General features: G+C 45.0%; 2 protein-coding genes and 1 non-coding gene across 4 annotated transcripts; all 3 read left to right on the plus strand.

Moving 5' to 3' along the window:
- Window positions 1–27,154, plus strand: RNASE11 (ribonuclease A family member 11 (inactive)). 2 transcript variants are annotated; one of them, XM_050796595.1, is made up of 2 exons: window positions 1–97; window positions 25,528–27,154. In XM_050796595.1, exon 2 carries the CDS (start codon window positions 25,550–25,552, stop codon window positions 26,147–26,149), a length of 600 nt encoding a protein of 199 aa, XP_050652552.1. In that variant the 5' UTR covers window positions 1–97; window positions 25,528–25,549; the 3' UTR covers window positions 26,150–27,154. The 2 variants fall into 2 exon arrangements, with proteins under 2 accessions (XP_050652552.1, XP_050652553.1); XM_050796596.1 differs by lacking the exon at window positions 1–97 and adding an exon at window positions 19,505–19,592.
- RNASE12 (ribonuclease A family member 12 (inactive)) lies at window positions 9–19,481 on the plus strand. The gene is made up of 2 exons (XM_050796625.1): window positions 9–97; window positions 18,991–19,481. Exon 2 carries the CDS (start codon window positions 19,029–19,031, stop codon window positions 19,470–19,472), a length of 444 nt encoding a protein of 147 aa, XP_050652582.1. The 5' UTR covers window positions 9–97; window positions 18,991–19,028; the 3' UTR covers window positions 19,473–19,481.
- On the plus strand, window positions 237–308 carry TRNAP-AGG (transfer RNA proline (anticodon AGG)). The gene has a single exon. It is a non-coding gene; the product is annotated as a tRNA-Pro (tRNA).
- Window positions 27,155–27,927: the final 773 nt, after the last annotated feature.

Genomic DNA, 27,927 nt, shown 5'->3' on the forward strand with positions numbered 1-27,927 from the left:
GGAAGTGAAAACATGCAGCTAAATTATTCCCGCTGACGCCTGAACATTGTTCCTAAAAGGGATCTGCAGTCAAAAGGCGCCGCCTTCCGGAATTTAGGTGAGAAAACCTGCAGTGATTAATTTTATCCACTAGGTGTCACCCATGCCCATGGTTATAGAAGACGACAGTGACCAACTGTAGACGTGGCTAAAACTTTCCTTATTGAAGTTTAGTAACCCAAACAAATTTTACAGGTGGCTCGTTGGTCTAGGGGTATGATTCTCGCTTAGGGTGCGAGAGGTCCCGGGTTCAAATCCCGGACGAGCCCTTTGTTGTTTTTTTCTCTCCTAGTCAGCTGGCCCCCATAAAGTCACAGATTTGCTGTCCGTGGACATCCCAATAAAACCACGGATTTATTCATGTTAAACACCATCGCACAAAGTAAGCACCGTCTGAAGTTAGTATGCGAGTACCATCTAATGCTCCATTATTTCAAATATATGTATTTCATCTTTAGGCAAAAATGCTCTTTGTCATGGTATTACATTACGAGGATACATACCAGGTGCTACCACATATCATGTAGTATTTCTTTTACATAAGCATTATTTTAAGTCAACCACCTTTTCACTTTTGCAGTTCTTTGTTATTATCCAGGAATTGTTCATTCGGGACAGGCATATTTTAACAGTTTCACATAACCCTCACTTTGTAAGCGCAGGGGCCAGCAGATGGGGCGAAGGTCTTGTCACATAATAAAGCCTGGGCTCTGTCATTCAAGCCTGAGCTCACTGAACCCTTCTGTGTGTGCGTGGCGGTGGGGAACTGGATGGTGTAGCCTCTCAGGAATGAATTTCTCCACAGGGATTTGCAATCGTGTCTGCATATTAGAGTCACCTGTGAAACTTTTTTAACCATCCACTACTGAGTCAAGCTTTTTCTTTCTCTCTCTCTCTCTCTCTGTCTCTCTCTCTCGATGGAGTTTTGCTCTTATTGCCCAGGCTGGAGTGCAGTGGTGTAATCTGGGCTCGCTGCAACCTCCACCTCCCATGTTCAAGAGATTCTCCTGCCTCAGCCTCCCAAGTAGCAGGGATTACAGGCCTGCACCACCACACCTGGCTAATATTTTGTATTTTTATTAGAGACAGGGTTTCACCATTCTGGCTAGGCTGGTCTCGAACTCCTAACCTCAGGTGATCCACCCGCCTTGGTCTCCCAAAGTGCTTGGATTACCATTGTGAGCCACCATGCCCAGCATAGGAATGGTTATTTTTCAGGAAAAAAGCTCCCAAGATGTAACTGGAATTGCCCTGGGGGCTACATATACTACCAAGTTCCTCTACAGGCCACAGCCAGAGACCATGCAGGGCGGGGTTACTCTATAAGAACCCTGTGTCCTACTCTGCGTTCCTCAGAATCACCCCCTTCTAGCTGGTCCTTGATCTTCCCTAGTTACGTTTTCTTTTGGGTACAACCATGTGCCAAATTATTTTGCCTCTGCAATCCTCCTTACTTTCCAAGCCACAGAAATGGAATGTGGTATGAGCGAGAAACTCAAAGAGGGAAAAGACAGCCTAGTGGTTCACTCTGCTTATTTGAGAAGGGTATGTGGCTGCGTGTGTTGGGGGGAGGGAGGCTTTCACTGTCTATGCAACAGCTAGACCCTCAGAACACCCTTTTCATCTCTATTCCCCTGCTACCAGTGGGGTATTCAGTGTTTACATCCTACAGTTCAGCCAGATGTGTCCCGACTCATCTGATGAACAAGAACTAGAAATCACAGGTATTTTTCACTTAATTCCTAGCTACACTGTTGAGTATTTAACTTCTGATACTTCTTCAGATATTTAGAAGAACTATGAAACAAATAATCTTGGAATCATCCTTTATTCCTCTCTCTTACAACTCATGTTCAATCCCTCAACGAATGATGTTGGCTCTGTCATCAGACTATTTCCAGAATTCAAACATTTCTCACCACCTCCTCCACCACCACTGCTCTAGTCGAAGCCATCACCATTTCTCATCTGCCCTATTGCAGCAGCCCTTTAGCAGGTCTCTCTGTTTTGTCCTTGTGCCCTCAAATCTATTTTCCACAAAGTAGTCAGAATGACTCTTTCAAATCCTAGGAGCTTGTTGTTTCTCTGCTTACAACCCTCTGTGCATCTCTGTCATGCTCAGGGTTAGGTTCTAGCCCTAGCTGAGGGCTGAGGGGAGTGGGTGGACGTGGGGCCGGGAGCTGGAAGAACACTCAAGAGACAGCAGGTAAATGAGACATGGCTTTCTTCAGCAGCCCCTTCACAGGGTCAGTGTTACATTTATACACTACACAAACGATAGTGACTGAGAGCCAGGTGGGGAGCTTCCTTATGTTGTGCCTACATGGCTATGATTATATAAGATATGGGACTGTGCGCTTGTGCCCCAATCCCGATGAGTCATCTAGGCTGTTTATCTTGGCCTATGCCTGCTGCCCTATGCCTGCTTGACCGCACACAGCCATGTTCCTCACACTCCACCCCCTAGGACTAGGAATCCTTTTGGTGGGGACCCGTGCACATATGACACACCCTGGACCCATAGGCCACAGCCACAACACAGAGAGGAACAACTTACCACTAATATTCCTGCTATGCTACCTATGATTATGAGAGCCCAATGTAGGCCAGAGCCCAAAGACGCCCACTGTCTCTGCAGGCGGTCATCAGTAAGGTGCTCAGTCACCTTAATCTCCTATGACACCCCTTGTAAAGCTGCCATTGTATTCCGGTGATTGTCAGGGATAAATGTACAACATTGTGTCCCTACAAGGGCACAGGTGCCACCTTGGGCAGCTGCGACTATGTCTAAGGCCGTCCGGTTTTGCAGCGCCACCTTCCTGATCTGATCAACTTCATCAGTTAACCAAAGGAGGGCACCTCAGGCCCGAGCTGTGTGGTCTGCAAAGGCTGCAACCTGCTTTTCTACAGTAATGACGCCTGCTCCAGGGATCGTCATTGCTAAGAGATAGAACCACCAGGGGGCCTGCTGCACTGGCAAAAAGCTGGAACACAGTGGCTCCCAGTTACGCCGCGACTAGTCAATGTGGGAAGCACAGTGGCAGGCACATAGGGCCAACCCCAGGTACAATGTCCAGTCCAATTGGCTGGCAGATAGGGCCATCCTGTGTCCCCACAGACCCATAAACTCCCAGGGGGCACAAAGTCCATGCGGGCCTGGCCTTGGTAAGGCCGCTTGTTCCACCACACCCTTGGTGAGGTGACACATGTTATATTTGCACAAACCTCAGTAGGCAACCATCCCACAGTGACTTTACCCCAGTGCTGCTCTATACATTGTGATACCTGCAATGGGGGCACGAAGTGTTCTCCCATTGGCCAGCCCCATCCATCATGGACACTAGAAGTCAGCCAGGGGGCAGGTTTGCCATAGGTTTTGTGATGTCCTCTATCCAAAGCCCGCCCTGTGGCATCCCACCCATTGTCCGTGGGACCCCAAGCTTCTAGCCATGTCCAGTTCTTCAGAGAAGCAGGATACACGTTCCAGGGCAAACCGTCCGCAGCTGCTGCTGGAAGGGGTGGAGCAGATCCAACCGTTGGAGACACTGGTCACATCAGCGGAGGTGTGGGCCCAGCCCACAGTGCTGTGGGAGCGTGTCAGCCTATAGCCAGAACAACAAAGCAGGCACAGGTATTAACGGGTAAATCACGTCCCTCAGGCAAAATACAGGCTAACGTTTCTTTTTTGTTGTTTTTTTGAGACAGAGTTTCACTCTGTTGCTGAGGCCGGAGTGCAGTGGCACGAGCTTGGCTCACTGCAACCTCTGACTCCTGGGTTCAAGCAATTCTCCTGTCTCAGCTTCCCAAGTAGCTGGGATTACAGACATGCGCCACCACCCCTGGCTAATTTTTTGTATTTTTAGTAGAGACGGAGTTTCACCATGTTGGTCAAGCTGGTCTCGAACTCCTAACCTCAGGTGATCCACACGTCTCAGCCTCCCAAAGTGCTGGGATTACAGGGATGAGCTACTGCACCCGGCCAATACAGGCTAACTTTTCTTCTCTGGGTAGCAATGCAGCTGCCAAGGGCTTCTGCCCTGGGTGATGACACCACACCTTCTCAGCTCCCCATGGTTCTTTTGGGGCTTGTACCCAAGCCAAAGTCACAGGGAACTCAAAATAGGCCACATAGACAGTACATATATAGGAGGGTCCCTTCCCTGGCCGGTTCCCCTATGAATGGTCAATCGTGGAGGTCACACATTAAATACCCAAGGAGTCACATGTAAGTCATACTGCAGATGCTCCCCCCAGGGGGCCACAATAGCTAACCATCTGCAGTGGGGTGCTTGGAGGGTCCATGGCCAACACCAGCTTTTCTGTTCCCCTGCCTTCAGGGGCGCTGGGGCAGGCAACAATAGATTATTACCATTTGTCCCCATACCTGGTCAGAGGAGGGCATCCTTGGTGTGTATCTGTAGCTGGATGGGGATGGTGGCCCAGGGTAACAGTGTCTCCACCAGGGCTGGGCCACCTTTTCGTGGTTGCTCGTTCAAAATTTTAACACAAAATTTTAAGTGATGGTAGAGCAGATGCCCTTAACCAGATGGCAAATGTGTTGCACTGGCCCCTGATCAATTCCCTGCAAGTAATCGGTCCAACCTGGGTGTGGATGTCTGTGCTGCCCTAGTCTGGGGGGTTGTTACCCATGAATGCACCCACGCTGCTATTGGGTAAGTCGTTCGCACAGCGACCGCAGCCCATTCTGTCAAGCTCTCACAGGCCTGAAGAGCAACATATACAGCAGCTACATGCTTCTCTATCAGTGAATACTGGAGCTCAGCTCCCTTCCGCAGCTGGGACCAAAAACCTATTGGCGTAAAGTGCTCCATGCGCTGCCATAGGCCCCAGCTGAAACCATCTGTAGTCACATGTACATCAGGTTCAGATGGGCGCCCATGATCAATTCCTTCTAAGTAGCTGGTCCAACCTGGAACTCCAGCCCTGCAAAGATGGGGGAGCAACATGCAACTGTAACCCATTCTTCAGGAATCCGTTATATTGCTCAATCATGCCAGCGGCTTGTGGGTTATAAGAAACATGAAATCCCCATTGTATGTCCATCTGCTGTGCCCACTGTTGTCCCTGCTGTCCAGTGAAATGTGTTCTATCACTTTCAACAGCCAGGGGACAGCCAAATAAGGCACATAAGTGTTGCAGGGCTCAAATGGTGTGTTGCTGGTCAGCCGCCCTGCAAGGGTAGGCAAAAAACAAGCCAGTGGCTGTATCTACAGGCATATGTGTAGCCCTGTGATTTTGGCAGTGGCCCACTGGAATCTGTTTCCCATCTGGTTAAGGGCATCTGGCCTAGTTGCTGTGTTACACTGGGCAGTGCCTCTGTTTGGGGTATGCCTGAGCACACGCTGGGCACTTCCAGCAGGACTCCAAAGTGTCCTGCAACGGCAAAGACAGACTCCAGTGCCTACTGACCTGTTGCATTCGTTTACTCCCTGCATGTCCCAGTTTCCTATGTAGCCACAAGGCTACATCTTGTGTAGGTGCTGACTCTCACCATCAGACCCTGGCCAAGGCATCTGCCTCATCATTACCGGAGGTGGCCAAAGACACATGACCTGACACACGATAGATAGTTACATCTTTCTGATGACCTGTTTGCCAGAGGTCGTTCCACGTGGTTTGGCCCCAAATGGGCCGATGGCCTACAAGCCAATTCTGTAACTTCTAGGTAGTCAGCCACAAAGTTAAACCTCGACAGACTGCTCAGCTATTGGTGCAAAGTACTATAGGCGACTCCTTCTTAGTAATCACCGTCCACACCACTCTAAGTTCAGCCCTTTGGCTGCTTTGTCTGCATCCATTATCAGACCATATGGTATCGCTGCTAGGCTGGACTGCTACAGCAGTCCAGGCAGCAGTAGCACCCCGGCTGGACCTATTTGTATACCGTGCCCCTTCAGGAATGGGAGGGCGCCCTTTAAATGGTGATGGCTCAAGGTCTGGGGTGCCTCAGGTCCCATGGCCTTATCTTGCATTAGGACTACAGGCCCTAAAACCTCTTGTAACTCTGCTGCTAATAGACTTGTACTTAGTATACTCTGCTGTTCTAAGGCACCCCGCTTTGCTAATGTGGATGTCTGTGCTGCCCCAGTCTGGGGGGTTGTTACCCATGAATGCACCCACCCTGCTATTGGGTAAGTCATCCGCACAGTGACTGCAACCCTTCCTGTCAAGCTCTCACAGGCCTGAACAGCAGCATATACAGCAGCTAAATGCTTCTCTATCAGTGAATACTGGAGCTCAGCTCCCTTCCACAGCTGGGACCAAAAACCTATTGGCATTCTAAAGAGCTCCATGCACTGCCGTAGGCCCAGCCGAAACCATCTGTGGCTACATGTACATCAAGTTCAAATGGACACCCCTGATCAATTCCTTGCAAGTCCGGTGCTTGCTGAATGGCCTGCTTGGCAGCCGGAAAGCTTGTTTCAGTCTCATCATCCCAATCCCAGGTAGCCCCCTTTTTTGTTAACTGGTACAACAGTTTTATCATTTGAGTCAAATGGGGCACGAATACCTGCCAATACCCCAAGAGGCCCACAACAGTCTGCAGTTGCCTCACCGTGGTGGGTCGGAGGCATGCCTGGATTTTATCAATGACAGCCTCTGGTATGGCGTTTGTCTTATCTGATCAAACAACTCCCAAGAATTTGGCAGACAATCCAGGCCCTTGGACCTTGGATTCGTTGACATACCAACCGCATGCTGCCAACTCTTGCCGCAAGAGGGACACTGCTGCTTCTTAATCTGCAAGAGAATCAGAGGTTAACATGGTATCATCAATGTAATGAAACAGACCCCTTTTGGACATTTCCAGGCATCTAAGTCCATGGCAACAAGACCATGACAAATGGTGGGGCTATGCACACAGCCCTGTGGCAGCACAGTGAAAGTCCATTGTCACCCTTCCCATGTGAAGACCAACTATTTCTGGCTCTCTGGAGCAATGTCGATGGAGAAGAATCCATTAGCTAAGTCCACTACAAAGTGGTACTGTCCCAGTTCCATTGTCAGGTAGTCCCTCAAATCCATGGAATAGCTGCATGCAGAGGGGGTGTCACCTTATTCACTCCTGGTAATCCACTCTCATCCTCCAAGTCCCATCAGGCTTTCCAACTGGACATACCAGGGAACTGTAGGGGGTATGGATGTCCCACACTATTTGCACCTCCTCTAACTTCTTAATCATCTCAGTTATCTCTGTATACCCCTCTGACAAATGGTATTGATGAACGGAGATAACCTGTTGGGGTTGTGGCAGAACTTGGGGCTGGTGACGTGTATAAGCCTACGCAGTACCAGCCTTACTACATGAACCTGGAGTCTGAATTCTCTGGCCATGGTGTGTAAGTCCAGACCATGCAAAATGTCCATCCCCAGAATATATTCAGGTATAGGAGAAACATATATAGTGTACAGGCTGGAAGCCAAGCTGCAGAGACACAGGTTTCACTTTCACTGACTGGCCCCCATAACCATCAATGAATGCAGCTTTTCCCCGAAACTTACCTGTGTTCCCATAAACAAGACTGCAGTCTGCATCAGTATCTACCAGTGCTAGGATCTGCTGTACATTGGTGGGGGATTAGTGGATTGCCAGTTCCACATGAGGCCGCCAGTCGTCCGGCCCCCCCACCAAGCCAAGCACTTCAGCCAGTTCCTAATCAAACAGGAAGGGCCCGGTCTCTTCACCCATCTGCAAATAGTCCTTGAGCTGCCGTGTCCGGGAGGGGCTGGGTTGAGCAACAGTATTTTGCCCCCTCGGCTATTATCCGTAATTGCTGCTGGGGGGACAATTGCCTCCACAGAGCCAACAGCATTCCATTGGGTTTCCTGTCAGTTTCTTCCCAGCAAGCCCAGCTGCAAGTAAATCCAGCCACATCTGCATACGGGTCACCCGCTGGGGTCCCTTTTTATTTCGCGGGGTGGTTACCTGTGCAGGGGGCATCTTCCCCTTCTTTATAGCGCGGATTCCCCAGTCCCGCTGATGGCCTTCTGCCTCCTCGAGGGCTGCCATAGCAGTAGTCACTTCCTCTATGTGGCACCCCGCATATGGAGTAAGAACAGCAGCTAGACAGCCAAAAGCACTTGGAGGCTGCCAGCCCAGCACAAGATCCCTCATCTGGGAGATAAAATGTTCATCATCTAGCTTCTAGGTATTCAGATCAAACATTGCCTGCCGCATACCCATCTCCAGGGATACTTGTACCAAATCAGCATATGATGGCCATTTACTCACAATTTCCGGTATCTCTCTGGCATCATTCCTAACAGTCCATATGGCGGCCATCAGCCACTTGTTTAACATGCGTTCACCTTGCCCTTGTGCCAACTGTCGGCACAGCTGCAGCCACTGATGAAGCGAGGGGTGATTATGATAGAAGCCAGCTTCTCCATCTCGGAGGCAGAGCGAGAAATGCTGTCAGCCCCCTCATCCCCAAAATGGGATAGACAGGCAAGGAGGGGCTCCGCTGGGTGCTCCCTGCATTGCTTACCTAACTCCTGCAACTCAGTGGGAGTATAAGCACTATAAGAGGTGTATTCCACCACTGTGGGGGGGCCTCTGGGCTCTCCCCTCGGGTCCCATCAGCTGCTCATGTTCTACCTTCTGATGGATCACAGGACAAGCCCGCAGCAGAGGAGCCTCCTCCTCAGGATCAGACCAAGCGGGGAGTGTCCCGCCTGGAGGACGGGCTCAAGGTCATGCCAACAGCTGTTTCCCGCTCCTGCTCCAGGCTGTTTATCTGAGCCTCTAAGTGCCCTGCTTGCACCTGGAGGTCCTTTACCCCCAGGTTTTGCTCCAAGCTGTGCATTTGGGCCCCCAGGAACCCAACTTACGCCTGAAGGTGCTTTAGCTGTGCCGTGTCCCGCAGGGACTGAGCCTATACTTCATGTAGTACAGTCAGCAATGCCCATCCAACTCTGCTGGCGAAGGTGCATCCCTTCTTGGTGCTGTGAGCTTCCAATTGCTTCAGTGCCTTCTTCACACTCGCAGGAGACCCGTTCATTGCCTCCCATGTTTCCACTGGGGCCCATCCAAGCAGCGCCTCTGCCACCGGGTACCACAGCTCATGCTGCGGCCACATAGTCTGGTTCTCTCACTATGGAGTGTTCCTTACTCCACTCACCTTCCCCATTCTGCCTAGTGAACCTATGCATCCTTCATTTCCTTAGACAAGCCTTCCTAGAAAACCCAGAATAAGTGAAGTAGTCTGTTTTGCTTGCATAAAACCTTGCAATTTCCCTTGTGGTCCTTATCATTAACATAATACATTTATTATATTTCTTAGCTTTAAAAAATTGTCTGACTGTTTCATGAGGGCAGAGACAACATCTGTCTGCTTTCCTGTAGAAATCTCTGTTCTAAGCACAGTGCCTGGAATACAATAAATGTTCAACAACTATTTGCTCAATAAATATTGAGTAAATGAAATAATATATTTTCATAGCCAAAAAGAGCTATATTTTGCTCTTCATAATATCAGAGAGCTTTTCTTTATAAAGCTCATTCATCTTTTTGACGGTTACTTTAGTAGAACCAACAACAACAATAAAAAAAAACAAACCTTGAGTTGGGCTGGGCCTGGTGGCTCATGCCTGTAATCCCAGCACTTTTGGGAGGCCGAGGCAGGAGGATCACTTGAGGTCAGGAGTTTGAGACTAGCCTGGCCAACATGGTGAAACCTTGTCTCTACTGAAAATACAAAAATTAGCCAGGCATGGTGGTGCACGCTTGAAATCCCAGCTACTTGGGAGGCTGAGGCGGGAGGATCGCTTGATCTGAGGAGGCAGAGGTTGCAGTGAGCTGAGATTGCACCACTGCACTCCAGCCTGGGCAATAAAGCAAGACACCATCTCAAAACAACAAACAACGAGAACAACAACAAACAAACAAAAACCTTGAGTTGGAAGAAAGCCCAAAGAGTTGAGGGAACTAAAAAGAGGAGTGCATGGCAGGAATCTGAAGATAGAGAGAGAGTGGTTTGAGGAGAGGCCATCTATTCAAGGCCTGGTAGGCAGAGGTGAGGACTGTGGTCATTATCTTAAGACTAATGAAAAGCCATTGACACATTTTAGATGGAGAAAGTGGATATCACGTAACTGGATTTGTGTTTAAAAAAGGTTACTGTGGTGCAGTAGCGTTGACAAGGTGTGAAATGAAGGATTTGTATGGCACCCTCATAAGCCCCTGGGCACTATTCCAAACCCCCTGCTACTACCTCAGCTGTCCCCTTGTCCAGGTGAAGTAGACAGACTGGGGCTTGTACGTGTCCAGAACAAGCTGCTGGAAACGTGGCTGAGCCCCTGGGAGCTACGTTTCAGCTTTCCAATACACAAGCATAGGGCCCTGCTTCAGAGAACGGTGTAGTCTCAGGTGCTTTTCACCTCTAAAACTGCGTTGTTTTCACCTCCTCCATCTCACCAATTCTGCCAACTCCTGGTCACTTTCAAAGGAGGCCAGTGAGACCCATGGAATGAAGCTCAGGGTCACAGAGCTAGTTAGTGGCAGGGCCCGTGTCAAGCCAGGAATCCAGCTTTCACAACTCTCGGCTCACTGCTTATTCTGCTCTAGTTAGGTGGTTATGAAAAGGGAGTTTCTGGGTTTTTTTTGTTTTTCTTCGAGACGGAGTCTCACTCTGTCACCCAGGCTGGAGTGCAGTAGCACAATCTTGGCTCACTACAACCTCCACCTCCCGGGTTCAAGTGATTCTCCTGCCTCGGCCTCCTGAGTAGCTGGGACTACAGGTGCACGGCACCACACCCGCTAATTTTTTTATATTTTTAGTAGAGGCGGGGTTTCACCGTGGGAGTTTCTGTTTTTACCACATCTGGGTTCTTTAGGGCCTTCGTGATTATTTGGGGTCAGGGGACAATTATGTTATTTCAAGCCTGGGAGTGCTATGAAAGATATGAATGTCCGGGAGGTGCCATACGGGAAGGCTGGCTAATGGTCCTTCCTCAAGGAGAATTCAAAGGGAACTGTTGAGGGCTCAGCCTGGGAACACACAGGAGAAGCCAGATAAGCTGTGATCAAAGCATTCTCAGAAGTGGAAAACTGAAGGCAGGGTCCTACCCAGAAGCTGTTAGAAAGACAGGCTTAGGCAACTTTCCCTTAGCCTGGTCTTCCTTGGGCTACTGCCTGGTGGCAATCATTTCAGAGACACAAGGAAAGTTATAAAGCAAAAAATGACTTGTTTTTCCGCAAGGGAGAACAGGACCTCCCATGTGCATAGTACAGGGCTGTCACTGCAGGGCTGAGATTGATGGCTTCGTCAGAACATGTCCTGCCCATGATCAGGAGCGGCTTGTTCTGGACACGTACAGGCCCCAGTCTGTCTACTTCACCTGGACAAGGGGACAGGTGAGGTAGTAGGACGGGGTTTGGAATAGTGCCCAGGGGCTTATGAGGGTACCGCACAAATCCTTCATTTCACACCTTGTCAAGAAAACAGCTCTGCAATTGCCAAAAGTAGACAATGAACCCTCCAGAGTAGGGGTGTCTCGTGCCTTTTTTCCCCAGTAGTAAGTGTTCCCGATTTAGGAAGGTGTCCCTTCGACCGAATGCCAATTCCTAGGCAAGTTCACAGAACTGCTCCACCACACTCCTGAGTCAGAGCTCCCCCTTCAGGGTCTGGTACTCAGGTTCCAGCTTCCAGGTTGCTACTGCTCCCCTGCACTCCAGGCTGGGAGGCAGAGACCACCTCATATTCCCTCAGGGTAGGGGAAAATAAAACTTGTAGCCAGAGCATTGTTTTTTTTTTTTTTTTGTTGTTTTTTTTTTTGAGGCGGAGTCTCGCTCTGTCGCCCAGGCTGGAGTGCAGTGGCCGGATCTCAGCTCACTGCAAGCTCCGCCTCCCGGGTTTACGCCATTCTCCTGCCTCAGCCTCCCAAGTAGCTGGGACTACAGGCGCCTGCCACCTCGTCCGGCTAGGTTTTTGTATTTTTTAGTAGAGACGGGGCTTCACCGTGTTAGCCAGGATGGTCTTGATCTCCTGACCTCGTGATCCGCCCGTCTCGGCCTCCCAAAGTGCTGGGATTACAGGCTTGAGCCACCGCGCCCGGCCCAGAGCATTGTTATCTTAGGAGAACGGTCATTGAGTTCATTTTAATTTAGCTCAGAACTTTAGTTTGTAAAAGCAGAGTGAGATCTTATAAATAGTCAAATTCTTCCTTTATTCTTTTTTATTACCCCCATTTTAGAGCTGAAGCAATGCAGACCCTGAGCAGTGACATGACTTTCCCATGATCACACCGCTACTCACTGGCAGAAGAGGGGGAACATCTGACATCTTTCACCCATTCATCCACTCCACAAACATTTTTTGATCTCTTCAGAAACACCAGGCAGTGTGCTAGAGAGAACAAGCACATTCCTCTTGCTCTCCAGAGGCCGCACCATGTAAGGAGAAGGCCAGATAAACCTCCTGTAGCACCACATAGGAAGTTATGTGCTGGAACCACACAGAAAAGCTTCTTGTAGATACTCAAGGAAGAGAGGTGGGTGGTTAGCTTAAGAAAGGGTTCCTGGAGGGACTGATAAAGTCCCACGGCCTTTGCATTGCTCTTAGAAATATTTCTCGATATGTGAACTTACAGTGGGTGACTAAGAGTGTGTGTGAACCAGCCTAGATTTCCTCATGAGCAAGGCCTACTTCCACTGCTAGAAACTCAGGATATCATCTGACTCTTTTCATCACCAGAGTAGGAGATGAAAACGGTTCGGGGGGCTCCTTAGTGAAAATAAACAGAAAAGGAAAGAAATCGGGTCCCAATTCAGAGGCACTTTCAACCTTTTAGTCTTAAGAGAGGTGCTCAAAGGTAGCTTCTGGGTGATAGAGAAGTAGGAAAAGGCCAGAAAAATCGTGGAGTTAGGGGAGCACCTTTTGCTTTAAATGACCTTCCTGCATCCAAGGTCTTCCCAGCTCCTTCACTGCCAGTCACACTCCTGGGCCATGCTGCCATTTTGTAGATTTCAAAAGTATTCAAAGAGTAGGTTTTAAATGTTCTCACTATTAAAAAAGGATCTGCACTATTAAAAAAGTAATGGATATGTTGATTTGCTTGATATTATCATCCCACAATGTACTATATATATCAAAACTTCACACTGAACCTCATAAATACATATAATTATTATTCGTCAATTAAAAATAAAAATCTAAATTAAAAAAAAAAGTCTGAGTAGATAACCTGGTAGGTTTCCACTCCATAATATAGTTGAATTAGTCCTTAATATTTTCCTAAAGTGTTTTATGTTTTCAGAAAAGTATATATGAATAATTCTGTTTCTGAAAGATGGTGTGAATGGAATTTGAAGTGCTCACCTTGAACTGTTAAGCCAAGAAGAAATCACTGTCTAACTTCTTTAAGTCACTGGATTACTGATGATGGCTTTGTTTTCTTGTTTTGTTTTTGTTTTTGTTTTTTTTGAGATGGAGCCTCACTCTGTTGCCCAGGCTGGAGTGCAATGGCACCATCCCGGCTCACTGCAACCTCTGCCTCCTGGGTTCAAGTTATTCTCCTGCCTTGGCCTCCGGAGTACCTGGGATTACAGGCACACGCCACCATGCCCGGCTACTTTTTGTATTTTTCGTAGAGACAGGGTTTCACCCTGTTGGCCAGGCTGGTCTCCAACTCCTGACCTCAAGTGATCCACCTGCCTCGGCCTCCCAAAATGCTGGGATTACAGGCATGAGCCACTGCGCCCGGCCTGATGATATCTTTCTTACAGCAGCTTATCCTTACCCTGTGCACTCTTCCCAAAAGCTTCCAGCTGTGCATCCTTTCCTTCTCACTGGCCCCACATGAATGGTATTACCTTGATTGATTCAGGGCCCAGCAGATTCACACCCAGATCCCCAGCAGGTTCCCTTGAAGCTCATGGTTATATGGGGAACTGGTAGATTCTCAAACAATATTAGCGCTTCGTCAGAAAGGCAGAAAGGGAAAACCTATAACGGCTAGGACTGCTCTGATCATCCTATTTAAATTTGCACAACACCAGCTGGGTGCAGTGGCTCACGCCTGAAATCCCAGCACTTTTGGAGGCCAAGATGGGTGACTTGCTTGAATCCAAGAGTTCCAGACCAGCCTGGGCAACATAGCTAAACCCCATCTCTACAAAAATACAAAAATTAGCCAGGCACAGTTGTGCACACCTGTGATTCCGGCTACTCAGGAGGCTGAGGCATGAGAATCGCTTGAGCCTGGGAGGCTGAGGTTGCAGTGAGCCGAGATTGTGCTACTACACTCCAGCCTGGGCAACAGAGTGAGACTCTGTCTCAAAAAAAAAAAAAAAAAAAGTGCACAACACTTATTATCCACTAAAACACTAAAGTATTGATCATGTTTATTTTTCATTGTCTATCTCCTTCCACCAGATGTAAATTCCATGAGAGCAGGAATTTAATTTTTAGAAAATACTTATTTGCGAATATACATAAAAGTAGAAAGAATGGAATAATAGATCCTATTACACTTTTCCTCCTAAAAGCAACAATTATGAAAAATTTGCCACACTGATTTTTTTTCTCTCTTCCTGTTTTCCTCCTTCCTTTTTCTTCCTTCCTTTCTTTTCTCTTTATTTCTTGGAAGAAAATACTTGATATCATGTTATTTCACTCTTAGAACTTTTGAATATTATCTCCAAAAAATAAAGACATTTTCTACATAATTATAATTATTATATCTTATAAAAGTAAAATTATGTTCTTAACATAATCTGATGCCCAGTCCATATTCACATTCAAGTAAGATTCAAAATCTGAATATTCTTTTAATCTGTAACAGTTTATCCCTCTTTGTTTTTGTGTGATAGACTTTGTGAAGAAACTGGTAGAATGTCACATAATCTGGACCTGTCTTATTGCTTTCTTGTAGTATTATATAGCTTGTGCCTCTTTTCCCTAAATTTCCTATAATCTGGAAGTTAAATCTAAGGCTTAATAAACTAATCTGCTCAATTCTTTGGCAATATTACTGGGTAAACAGTGCTGCGCACTTGCTATGGTACCATATTAGGTGGCACATCATAACTCACCTTCTACTTCTGTTTGGGTGGTGGCAACCAGATCTTCCATTGCAAAGTTCCCCATAGCCTCTCTTTGTGTGTGTGTGTGTGTGTGTGTGTGTGTGTGTGTGTTTTGTTTGTTTGTTTTTTGTTTTGTTTTTGAGATGGAGTCTTGCTCTGTCACCCAGGTTGGAGTACAGTGGCGTGATCTCAGCTCACTGCAAGCTCCGCCTCCCGGGTTCACACCATTCTCCTGCCTCAGCCTCCCAAGTAGCTGGGACTACAGGCGCCCGCCACCACGCCCTGCTAACTTTTTGTATTTTTAATAGAGGCAGGGTTTCACCACGTTAGCCAGGATGGTCTCGATCTCCTGACCTCATGAGCCGCCTGCTTCAGCCTCCCAAAGTGCTAGGATTACAGGCGTGAGCCACTGTGCCCAGCCTTATATAGGCTCTCTTTTAATAATTTTACCACTCAGCAAATGCTTTTTGCCTGGCTTAATAATTTCATTAATGATTATAAAATGGCGATTTTCTCATTTTATTATTCTTTACATGTTTATTCGTTGTCATTGTTCTCTAAAGAAGAGCTTTTCCACAGCACATGGAAGTGATTTGGTTGCCCAGGAATGTAGTTCCTGAAGGAACGGCAGAATAAATGTGCAGTTCTTCTATTTTCATTACCCATTTTCATACTGAGGTACTGATTAGAGCCAGTAGTGGGGACAGGGACATTTGTCTTTTCACTGGTGTGTCCCAAGGGCCTCAAAGAGTGCCTGGCACAGATACTGTTTAATAAATATATGTTGAGTTAAATAATACGTGAATGATAAAAGACCCTTACAATAGGTGACAAAAATCCTTTATATAGTAGGTGTTTGAAAAAAGTCACGTCTTACTACAACAAAGGGTCAAGATTCTGGATCTGAACTCTGTATTCTAGGTGTTTTTACCAGAGAAGTGAATGAGAATGTTTGTCCCTTAGTTAATGCCGTTGGCCACTACAGGTGCCACAGAAAAAAGAAGGAATAAGAACAATACGCTGTCCAGATTCCCTTGGAAATCTGGGGAGGAAGAGGGAACTTTATAATGGCATGAGTTGAAATTCTCCCCAGTGAGAATTAATTCTAAGCCAAAAGACTCAGAATTAGATTTAATTTTTCTTTCTTTCTTTCTTTCTTTTTTTTTTTTTTTTTTTTTGGTGGGGGATAGAATCTCACTCTGTCACCCAGACTGGAGTGCAGTGGCACAATCTTGGCTCACTGCAGCCTCTACCTCCTGGGTTCAGGTGATCCTCCCACCTCAACCTCCCAAGTAGCTGGGACTACAGGCATGCACACCACCAATTTTTGTGTTTTTATAGAGCTCCGCCTCCCGGGTTCACACCATGTTGCCCAGGCTGGTCTCAAACTCCTGGCCTCAATCGATCTGCCTGCCTCGGCCTCCCAAAGTGCTGGGATTACAGGCATTAGCTACTGCGCCCATTCTCAATTAGTGTTAATTTGATATAGAAGCAATACTGTGATATTTTGTTAGAGTCTACACCCAGGAGTGGGATTAAAAGGTCTGAGGTCAAAAACCCTTAATTTTACCAAACATTTTCAGATTACTTTCTAGTATTGCCACGCCAATTTTTATGCCCAGCAATGTTTTTACCAGCACTTGATATTATCTGTTTTTCTAATTCTTGATAACCATTTTTGATAATCTGATGGTTATAAACTATTTCTTTTGTTATTTTAGCTTTCATTTCTTTGCTTACTAATGAAGTGGAGCATTGCTTCTTACCCATTTTGACTTCATCTTCTGAAATTGGCTTTTCTCTGACAATTTTTTCTCCCCCAGGGGTTTTCTGTCTTTTTAGGGCTGACAGGAAGGAGTTCCTTATACGTAGATGCTAATCCTTATGGGGTTTTAGGCATTACAAATATTTTCTTCCAGGCTGCCACACTAGTTAACATTTGGACTCAGCCTCAACTCCTTTTGCAGTGTAATACTCTGGGGATAGGTTTAGTTGTCTCCTTTGGGGAAAATCTTTGTAACAGGGATTGCTTCTCTGCCTGTACACTTAGTGAAGTATCTGTACTTCAGCTACTTGGAAGTTCTGGCAGGAAATAATGAACGCGTTACAGTACATAGATATACTTCTCTGTATACATTGGAATTATTTCTGCAAGATGTACAAAATCAAATTTTGTTAACTGAAAATTGTGTCAAAAATTAAGCATGCACTTATATCTTTGTGACATTGGGTAACACGTATCCAAAACAGGATAGTTCGAATTCTGAAAGGACACCCAGAATGGACATTTTTGGAAAGTAAATATATTCTCCTGGTTGCTCATTGTCACAATTTGAAATTTGGCTTTCGTTTTTGTATAGAGAGAGAAGCATTTTTTGAAGGCTTCTCCAGTATTCTGTTTTTCCTAGATAATTTTTTACTCAGCAATCATTTTCTTCCTGCCAATTAGAAAGACACAGATATGCACGGAGGAGATTTTGTACCTGTCTCTCCAAAAGAGAAATGACTTCAGGGCATGAAGTAGTAAAACTAAGTCCATTTGCCCATTCCTATATCAGCTCACTGGGAGATGATAGCAACAAAAAGAATTCTCTGGTCTCAATACTTTGAACCACTATCTTTTTACTAAACCCTTATCCACTAATCTCCCATGTAGGTTTCCCATGTATACCATGGTTCAGTGGTTCCCAAGTTTTGCTATATATTAGAATCACTTGGGGATCCTTTAGGAGTCCCCAACCCAGATCACACACAATATCAATTAAAGCAGAATGTATCAAGGTGGAAGCCAATATTTTTTTAAATCTCCCGTTGATTCTACTGTTCAGCAGTTTGGGAACTATCTCCATACTCCTCAAGAGCCCAGGTATTTATCAAGATTAATGTTATTGCCAGGGAATTGTTTTTGTCCTGTGCTAGACACCACGTGGAAATGAAGCTTGCTAAAACTGAAATTCAAGTGTTTGGCACTGACAGGATGGGACTCTTGCTTTCCTTCCCACTTCCTATCTCTACCTTAACCTTTCTGCAACTCATTTATTTGTCAATGAAATGAAAAATTTCATATATTTGTCATAAGGACTGATTGAAAATTTAGAAAGGAGGCAGTACTGTGGCTGGTACACACTGGCCTTCACGAAATGTTCTGAAAAGTCCTCACGTGTTTAATGAGGACACATTCGGGACCTGCCTTACCTGACTCTCTTGCTGAAGGTAACTTCTCTTCCTCCCCAGCGGTGCCCAAGCACACCCTCCGCAGGTCCCTCCCTTTTTCTACTTTGGCCCTCCCCACATTCAACAGGCTCTCTATCAGTTATTGTCAGGGAACAGCAAGACACAAGCGATTTTCTCAAATCCACGATCAAAAGGCTATGTTACCTGTGAGAACGACCAGAAAAGTGACAGGTGAGAGGAGCTAGCACAGAGCCAAGCAGGACTGACAGAGGGAGGGACTTGGAAGGAACTGGGAAGAATAGATGAGAAGAAGGTACTAAAATCATGTGCAATTGGGTGGAGTTAAGGTTGAGAAATTACAGGAAAGAAGGTTATTCAGCAATATGAATAACCTTGACCACCTTCTATATGTCCAGCTCTGTGCTGAGCACTTTGAAGGATTTGAGAACTAGGAGATGTGGTCAAAGATGCTGTCAAAGAACGTGTAGAAACAAAACAAATACAACAGGAATAATTTAGAGAACTGCTCAATACCAAACTCTGAGAGCTGACATGGTCAGAAAAGGCTTTCTTGGGGAACTATGCCTCCAGCTGGATCTTGCAAGGTCAGTGTGATTTTAATTAGTGGAGAGAAGAAAATAAAATATTCCAAGGATGGGGGAGCAGCCAGGGGTTGCAGCAGGAGGAATCTGACTGTCCTTTGCTACTTTCTATCTTCCCTTACTCAACAGCAGTTAAAGCCAAAGATGTGAAGTCACTCTTACCTCTGATGATAATAATGGTGATAATTTTCTTGGTGCTTCTGTTCTGGGAAAATGAGGTGAACGATGAAGTAGTGACGTCAACCTTAGAACACTTGCATGTGGACTACCCTCAGAATGATGTTCCCGTTCCTGCAAGGTACTGCAACCACATGATCATACAAAGAGTCATCAGGGAACCTGACCACACTTGTAAAAAGGAGCACGTCTTCATCCATGAGAGGCCTCGAAAAATCAATGGTATTTGCACTTCTCCCAAGAAGGTAGCTTGCCAAAACCTTTCGGCCATTTTGTGCTTTCAGAGTGAGACAAAGTTCAAAATGACAGTCTGTCAGCTCACTGAGGGCACAAGATACCCTGCCTGCAGGTACCACTATTTCACCACAGAGGGGTTTGTTCTTGTCACTTGTGATGACTTGAGGCCAGATACTTTCCTGGGCTATGTTAAATAACTCAAGATCAGCTCCCGAGTCTGAGATCTCTTCTCTCAATGGCATTGGAGCTGGCTGTACCTGAGGCAGACCTGAACCGTGGACATGGGGCAATGCCTTGAGTGGAAGGGGAAGCCACTGGTAATTAATTTATCCTTCCTGTATTGCTTAGTTGGGATTGTTTTATTCTGCTTCAATAAAAGAATCTTTATTGAATTAAACCATAAATTCTACATGTGTTTCAATTTTTTGTCCCTTATCTCTGGGTCGTTTGATGAGAGACAAGACTGAGATTAAGATAAAGTGAATGACAAGGTCAGGAGATCGAGACCACAGTGAAACCCCGTCTCTACTAAAAATACAAAAAATTAGCCGGGCGCGGTGGCGGGCGCCTGTAGTCCTAGCTACTCAGGAGGCTGAGGCAGGAGAATGGCGTGAACCCAGGAGGCGGAGCTTGCAGTGAGCCGAGATCGCGCCACTGCACTCCAGCCTGGGCAACAGCATGAGACTCCGTCTCAAAAAAAAAAAAAAAAAAAAAAAAAAAAAAAAAATAAAGTGAATGAGCCACTCACTTTAGATGCAAAATTTAAGAGGGCACCAAAAGACCAAAAACCTAGTAACCTAGATGAATATATTTGATTTCAGTATTTTCTTTTTTTCTTTTTTTTTTTTGAGACGGAGTCTCGCTCTGTCACCCAGGCTGAAGTGCAGTGGCCGGATCTCAGCTCACTGCAAGCTCCGCCTCCCGGGTTCACGCCATTCTCCGGCCTCAGCCTCCCAAGTAGCTGGGACTACAGGCGCCCGCCACCTCGCCCGGCTAGTTTTTTGTATTTCTTAATAGAGACGGGGTTTCACCGTGTTAGCCAGGATGGTCTCGATCTCCTGACCTCGTGATCCGCCCGTCTCGGCCTCCCAAAGTGCTGGGATTACAGGCTTGAGCCATGCGCCCGGCCGATTTCAGTATTTTCTTTTTCTTTTTCTTGTTGCCAGGCAGGGGTACGATGGCGTGATCTCGGCTCACCGCAACCTCCGCCTCCCGGGTTCAAGCGATTCTCCTGCCTCAGCCTACCAAGTAGCTGGGATCACAGGCGTGTGCCACTGCGCCCGGCTGATTTTGTATTTTTAGTAGAGATGAGGTTTCTCCATGTTGGTCAGGCTGGTCTCAAGCTCCCGAACTCAGGTGATTCGCCCACCTCGGCCTCTCAAAGTGCTGGGATTACAGGTGTGAGCCACCGCGCCTAGCCTTGATTTCAGTATTTAAAAAAAATCAAACTTAATGCAAAAATCTTGGATGCTCAAAATATCTATCACAAAATTTTGAAGATCCAATCTGACAAGGCTAAGATTAGGGTCAGATGAGTTATATGAGTAACATGTAGTGCAGGGTCAGATCCTGGTATTTACAATTTTAACATTTGTTCATCAGGGATTATTTTGCATTAAATTTATTTTCTGGCCAGGTGCGTTGGCTCACACCTGTAATCCCAGCACTTTGGGAGGCTGAGGCAGGTGGATCACTTGAGGTCAAGGGTTTGAGACCAGCCTGGCCAACATGGCGAAACCTTGTCTCCAACAAAAGTTGGTCGGTTGTGGTGGTGCATGCCTGTAACCCCAGCTACTTGGGAAGCTGACACAGGAGGAGCGCTTGAACCTGGGAGGTGGGGGTTGCAGTGAGCCGAAATCATGCCATTGCACTCCAGCCTGGGCAACAGAGCAAGACTCTGTCTCAAAAATAAATAAATAAGTTAATTAATTAATTAAATATTTTCTAAAATTGGTGCATTAAAATATTATTTATCTTGATTATTGAGTTTTTTGGCACCCTCTTAAATTTTGGTCTTAGAGTGAGTGTCTCATTAACCTCAGCCTAATCCTAGCCCTACTGCTAGCTGTAGAAGCAACAGAGGTCACCTCTTAGGGTTTTTTTAAAGATAGCATATACAACTCAAGGAGCATCTGTTTCTGTTCAGCAGCTCCCTTTTTGGCTTCAAATAAAGAAAGGAGCCTGACTGATCTGAAACCATTTCCCTTAAAGACTTTAGAGAGACACAGATAAGGATTTCCCAGGAAGGGATTGCGACTCTCAGAGCTCAGTGATCTCCTCTTTGCATCTCCAGAAGGAACAGAGCGGACTTTGAGCCAGACTACTAACTCTTTTCTCTTTTCAGTTCTTACAGTTGGACTTACTGCTTAGTTTCCCCACATTCAGCTATAGGCGTAGTATCCTTACAGCTGGAAGGAGAAGGAAGAGAAAGAGAGGCTTCTAATTCTGGGGATTTCATGAAGTCCTCTTCTTCTCTATTCATTAGTTTCCCTGTCTGTAAAGCGAGGATCTTGAATTAGATAACGTTTCAAGTTCTTTCCAAGTCTATTAGTCTATAATTCTATTTCTTAGGTAGTATAGAAAATGGCTATATTATAGCCATTGTTGGAGGGGAGAATTTGTATTGTGAGGTAGTAAGAAATAAGGGGCGATTGGCAAATAAAGGCCAGATTATGTTGCCACTAATTCTGAGCTATGGCATTTCAATCCTGTATGTGAGAGCTAGAGACTCATGCAGTGACCTAGAGCAGGCATGAGTGGGTCACAGGCTTTGGAGAGCACTCTCTGTCCTGATCTTTTCAGTTGAGAGACTTCAGCTGTTCATTGCTCATTTGGACTTAGTTCAAGGTCATATCAAAGAAGAAGGTGCACTTATGCTAGTTGTTAGCTCTGTCTCTTGTAACCATCAAGTTCTATGTGATTGATTAGATTTAGGAGGGGGAGGTGGGGGATAATCGTAAGTGAAGGACAGTTTGCAACCTTGTGAGCAGGCAACGCTTACTCATCTCATGGCTTCTTCCATCTTAGGTGGCTGTTTTTCAGCTGAGTTTTATTTTCTAGTTCTCTGTGGTAATTCTGTTGTCATTGTTGTCTCCATATAATTTTGGGTGTCACCAGGTAAACAGAGTCCTCAGCATCTGAATAGAAACTTAACAGGAACAGGTAGGTGGTCCCTAGCATGTGATTTGTTGGGTCTTGGTAGCATCATTTTCTGGGCAAAACTCTGAAGTGGATGAAATGCATCCTTTAGGTTCCTACATCTATTTTCTGAATTCTGAGTCCTTTTCCTATCCCTCTCCCTAGGTTTCATTGTCTTTTCCTTCCTTTTCAGTGCTTTTTCTCCCCTTCCTCACCAAACTTCCTCTTTTCTAATTAAAAATATCTTGCAGATAAAAGTATAACTGAGATGAACCAATAGGATCTATCCTCAGAGTAATTTCATTCAACAGGGATCAACACCAAATTCAAATGAATTATGACATTTTAGACATTTGTAGTTTGGGTGTGTGTGTATCTATATTTATCCATCTGTATCTAAATATGTATATACATATATATATATATATTATACAGATACATAGAATCAGAGTCTCACTCTGTTGCCCAGGATGGAGTGCAGTGGTATGATCAATGCTTACTGCAGTCTCAGACTTTTGGGCTCAAGAAATCTCTCCCCTCAGCCTCCCTAGTGGCTGGGACTATAGGCATGTGCCACCACAACTGGCTTTTTGTTGTTGTTGTTGTTGTAGAGATGAATTCTCACTATGTTGCCTAGGCTAGTCTTGAACTTCTGGCCTCAAGTGATCCTCTTGCACTGACCTCCCAAAGCAATGAGACCACAGGCATAGGTGACTGTGCCTGGCCAGGTATATTTTTTTAATGGGCACCTCTTAGCAGTTTCAGATAAACCCTAGGCAGCTGTGAATGCTGCCCACTTGAAATACATGTCTCAGAAAGACTGGAAATTTCTGCCCTGCTCTTCCTCCTGTTTTTTTGTTTCTCCTCCTGGTCTTTCTGTTTCCCTGTTATCACCTTACTACTGATGTCAATGGCATAGGATATAGAAGTTTAGGAAACAAAATAAATTCCCTATAAATCCCTCATCCTTTCTCCCTTCAAAATGCATCAGGTCTTTGGTCAAGTCATCCTTGGGCACACACACCTGGATGCATATACTTAATTATTAATAATCTATCAATAATCCATTAACCCAATTAAGGCTTATGTATTCTTGGTGCTAGGTTTTTGCTCTAGTTTCTCACACATACATTTTAAATTCAAATATAATATTTTAAAAGTTCATACATAATAACATCAAATGAGTAGTATAAGAAGGGAATGATTAGAAGTTCAGAGAAGTTGGAAATGGGTTTAGTAGACTTAAGCGGTGATGAAATGTGTAAAATAAAGAATGAGATCTGAACTGGGCTTTGAAGGATTTCAAGAGACAGAAAAGTATAGCCATTCAAGAAAGAAGCTAAGTGGGAAAGATGGCATAGGGGATATTAAAAAAAAAAGAGAGTCACACTGATTGACTAAGGCAGGTTTGTGTAGCAAAATAATGGAAAATAAATCCTGATAGGCAGATTGAGATTAGAGCAAGTAGAGCATTGGCTACTGGGCTCAGGGGATCAGACTTCCTACTGTGAGCAAAGAGGAATGTTTCAAAAATTCTGAGTGTCATTGCAAGTTATGTTTTTAGAAAAGTAGTGTATAGAAGAAATTGGAGGGTCAAGAAGGGGTGATTAGGAGGGAAGTAAGGGTAATAATGTAGGAGATCAATGTAGAAGGGATGGAGGCTATAGAGGTGGAAGATAAAAAAGAGGAAAATAGAATCATTCTAAAGAGAGAGAAAGAATTATTAACTTAAATAACCATTCTTTCGGGATTTTCCAGGACTGACCTCAAGTAAAGGATTTCATATACTAGTAAAGTCATGTTATGTTGTTAACAAATAGTGTTGAGAAATTAGTGTGTGTGCAGTAATTACACACACTGAATAAAACCCAGGCAGCTATGAATGCTGCCCACTTGAATTACATGATTCAGAAAGACTGAGAATTTCTGCTCTGCTCTTCTTCCTGTTTCCTTAACATCTACTCTTTAGCACTATGGTAAACTCTTGATTGTTTATACTAACTGGAGGAGTGAAGAACCCAAAACTGTGGATAATTCCATTAAAATTTATAACTGATCCTGGAGTGCAGATTCTTTATTGATCTATAGTTCATTATTTGATTCTGTATGAATAAAAGTATAAATAATCAGAAACTGTGTTTCAGGCTCAAGGAATTTTTAGCCTAACAAGAGGGAGAAAAGATTAACATTAATTGACTAACTAGAAAAATGAAAAAGATCATATAAAATGAAGTGCAACTTAATCTGTGCTGTAGGGTTTCAGAAAACAAAAAAGGCATGGCTGGGTTTTGGTATAAATAGACAGAAAAGATTTCACAGAATAAGAAGCAATGGTGCTGCCCAGGCCATTGAGATTCCGACTGCCAAATGGACACTTTGTTCAGTTCTCCCTGAGCTTCCTTGATTCCACATGGTGTCCTGCATTAATCTCATACAATCCTGTCTACCCCTCTGTTGCCCCTCCTTCCCTCAGTTGGACACAACAGCAGAAACTCCCAGGAAACAAACATAATTTCACTTCCAGCTCTGCAACAAAGTGGAATCTTCCTCTACAGGATCCACTTGCTGAAGGAACTTGTCAAGACAGAACTCTTATGACTGAGAATGGGTGGAAAAAGAAATGAGAGATAGGGAAATGGCGATGTGTGTTTTATTTCATTTTCAAGTGGCTACCATGTGCCAGGTTCTATATATATGAGGCCATAGGAGATACGGTAATGGTGAGGGATGAGTTGAGTGAGAATTGTGACCCACCATGGAGATTATACGCCCCACCAATGAGACGATAGACCAAGGGAAATGGATAAGAAACAAATACTTCGTTGTAGATCTTTAAACATATCACTTTACGTAATTCTCACCATTTTTTTTCAGATGGGGAAACTGGGGTTAAATAAGGTAGAATAAATTATAAGCAGAAAAGCAGGGATTTGAACATGAGTTTTCAGACTCCACAGCTGATCGTGTTTCTATTATATCATAGTTCCATTCACAGATATAAAAATTTTAACCTACATGTAGGGGTTACTCCCAGGAATAACTGTCAGGAGGAAGAAAGAACTACCTCTTTAATCTTCTTCTTATTTTATCTTTCATTTATTGTCTTTACTGCAGAAGAGATTACACTACATCTGAGATGGAGACCTTTCCTCTGCTGCTGCTCAGCCTGGGGCTGGTTCTTGCAGAAGCATCAGAAAGCACAATGAAGATAATTAAAGAAGAATTTACAGAGGAAGAGATGCAATATGACATGGCAAAAAGTGGCCAAGGAATACAGACCATTGAGATATTAATGAACTCGATCCTGTTAGTTAAAAATACCAGCCTCAGCATGTCCAAGGATGATATGTCTTCCTCATTACTGACATTCAGAAGGTTACATTATAATGACCCCAAGGGAAACAGTTCAGGTAATGACAAAGAGTGTTGCAATGACATGATAGTCTGGAGAAAAGTTTCAGAAGCAAACAGATCGTGCAAGTGGAGCAATAACTTCATCCATGACTCCACAGAAGTGATGCACGGGGTCCACAAGGCCCCCAGCTGCAAGTTTGTACAGAATCCTGGCATAAGCTGCCGTGAGAGCCCAGAACTGGAAAATACAGTGTGTCAGCTCACTGCAGACAAACAATTGCCCAGGTGCCAATACCATAGTGTTACCTCATTAGAGAAGATATTGACAGTATTGACAGGTCATTCTCTGATGAGCTGGTTAGTTTGTGGCTCTAAGTTGTAAATCCCACAGAGCTTTAAGACTAGGGTCTTACTAAAGAAGGACCTCTTCATGTTCATTCTTGTTTCTTTGCTTAATATCTACTCTTTAGCACTATAGTAAACTCTTGATTATTTATTCTAACTGGAGGAGTGAAAAATTCAGAATTGTGGATAATTCAATTAAAATTTATAACTGATACTGGCGTGCAGATTCTTCTCTCTCTCTCTCTCTCTCTCTTTCTCTGTGTGTGTGTATATGTGTGTGTGAGGGGGGTGGTGGGGTCGGGGGGTGTCTGAAACAAACTGAATTTCATCCTAGTTCAGCTATAAAGCCAAGAAACAAGAGTCCACCTAACTAGGCAGAATTAAGGAAAGAAGGCCTAAAGCCAATATGGACAATTAAAAACTAATTGTACTGCCAATGATACTACTCAGAAAAATAGTGATGAGTGTGACATATATTATTATCACTACTCTCTTCAAAGGGTATGTGCTCACACATGTGTGAACTGATGTATGCACACAACAAAGGGTCTGCCTGTCCTTTAGGAGATGCCAGAGGAGAAAGATCCTTTGGCTTAGCTGTTGCTCTCAGTGTCAATAGCTCCAGCCCTATGCAATCTCCACTCTTCCACCCCCATCTCTATTTCACAGGTTGCAGTAAAGAGAAGAAAATTCTGATTGTAATCTTTATTCAAGCAAAGTCTTGATACCCTGGGACTGTGGGAGAGGAATGGCAAGCCATGGAAGAATAGAGGAGGCAGAAAGAAAGATGGGAATAGAAAGTCTGTGCCAAGTACCAGGCAGGACTGGTCTTCAACCTTGATGTCTTATGATACTGTAGTTAATTTTGTTCACTACAAGCTATTTGTTTGTAAGCGTTCGTGGTTCATTCTGCATAAAGTATGGGCAGTTATCTTCTTCACTGATGTGTGGCCATATGCTTCTATTCCTCTCCTTAAATCCTCCCTCCATCCTGAGACCCCTCTTTCTTAATGTTCTAATTTTAAATAAATGTATGTAAATGAATGTCATGTTATGGTAACTTCTTTCTTTTTTTTTTTTTTTTTTTTTTTTTTTTGAGACGGAGTCTCACGCTGTTGCCCAGGCTGGAGTGCAGTGGCGCGATCTCGGCTCACTGCAAGCTCCGCCTCCTGGGTTCCCGCCATTCTCCTGCCTCAGCCTCCTGAGTAGCTGGGACTACAGGCGCCCGCCACGGCGCCCGGCTAATTTTTTTGTATTTTTTAGTAGAGACGGGGTTTCACTGTGGTCTCGATCTCCTGACCTTGTGATCCGCCCGCCTCGGCCTCCCAAAGTGCTGGGATTACAGGCTTGAGCCACCGCGCCCGGCCTGGTAACTTCTTTCTTGTACATGATTCTCTATATGTCATTTTCCCCAAACTTTATTATATTTGGTGCAGAATTCTCAATATACTGGAACTGTAAAACATTTACAATCACCCAATATGCAGCATTACAGCAACATTTTTGTACCTTTTAGCTGGCTTTCCCTTGTCAGTGTAGCCGTTGTTTAATCAATGTGGGTTTGGCCAAGGAGGTATATAATTAGGACTCAGTTTGCATTCGGCAGCCAAAGGACAGAGTAATAAAGCAAAATGCTTGGGTCCCAAAGTTCTCTTCTCTGTAGGAGGAGGACTCAGGACCCAGAAAGGAAGATGTGCTTACTAAGTTCCATCCCAGGGGTAGCTCCACATAGCAAGTCTGACACTACCACCTACTCATCAAAAAAAAGGGTGGACTCCATTCACAGTAGAGCAGTCTAAGAAGTCTCCTCTTGTT

Source organism: Macaca thibetana, chromosome 7 (genome assembly GCF_024542745.1).
Source record: "Macaca thibetana thibetana isolate TM-01 chromosome 7, ASM2454274v1, whole genome shotgun sequence".
Taxonomy (NCBI): domain Eukaryota; kingdom Metazoa; phylum Chordata; class Mammalia; order Primates; family Cercopithecidae; genus Macaca; species Macaca thibetana.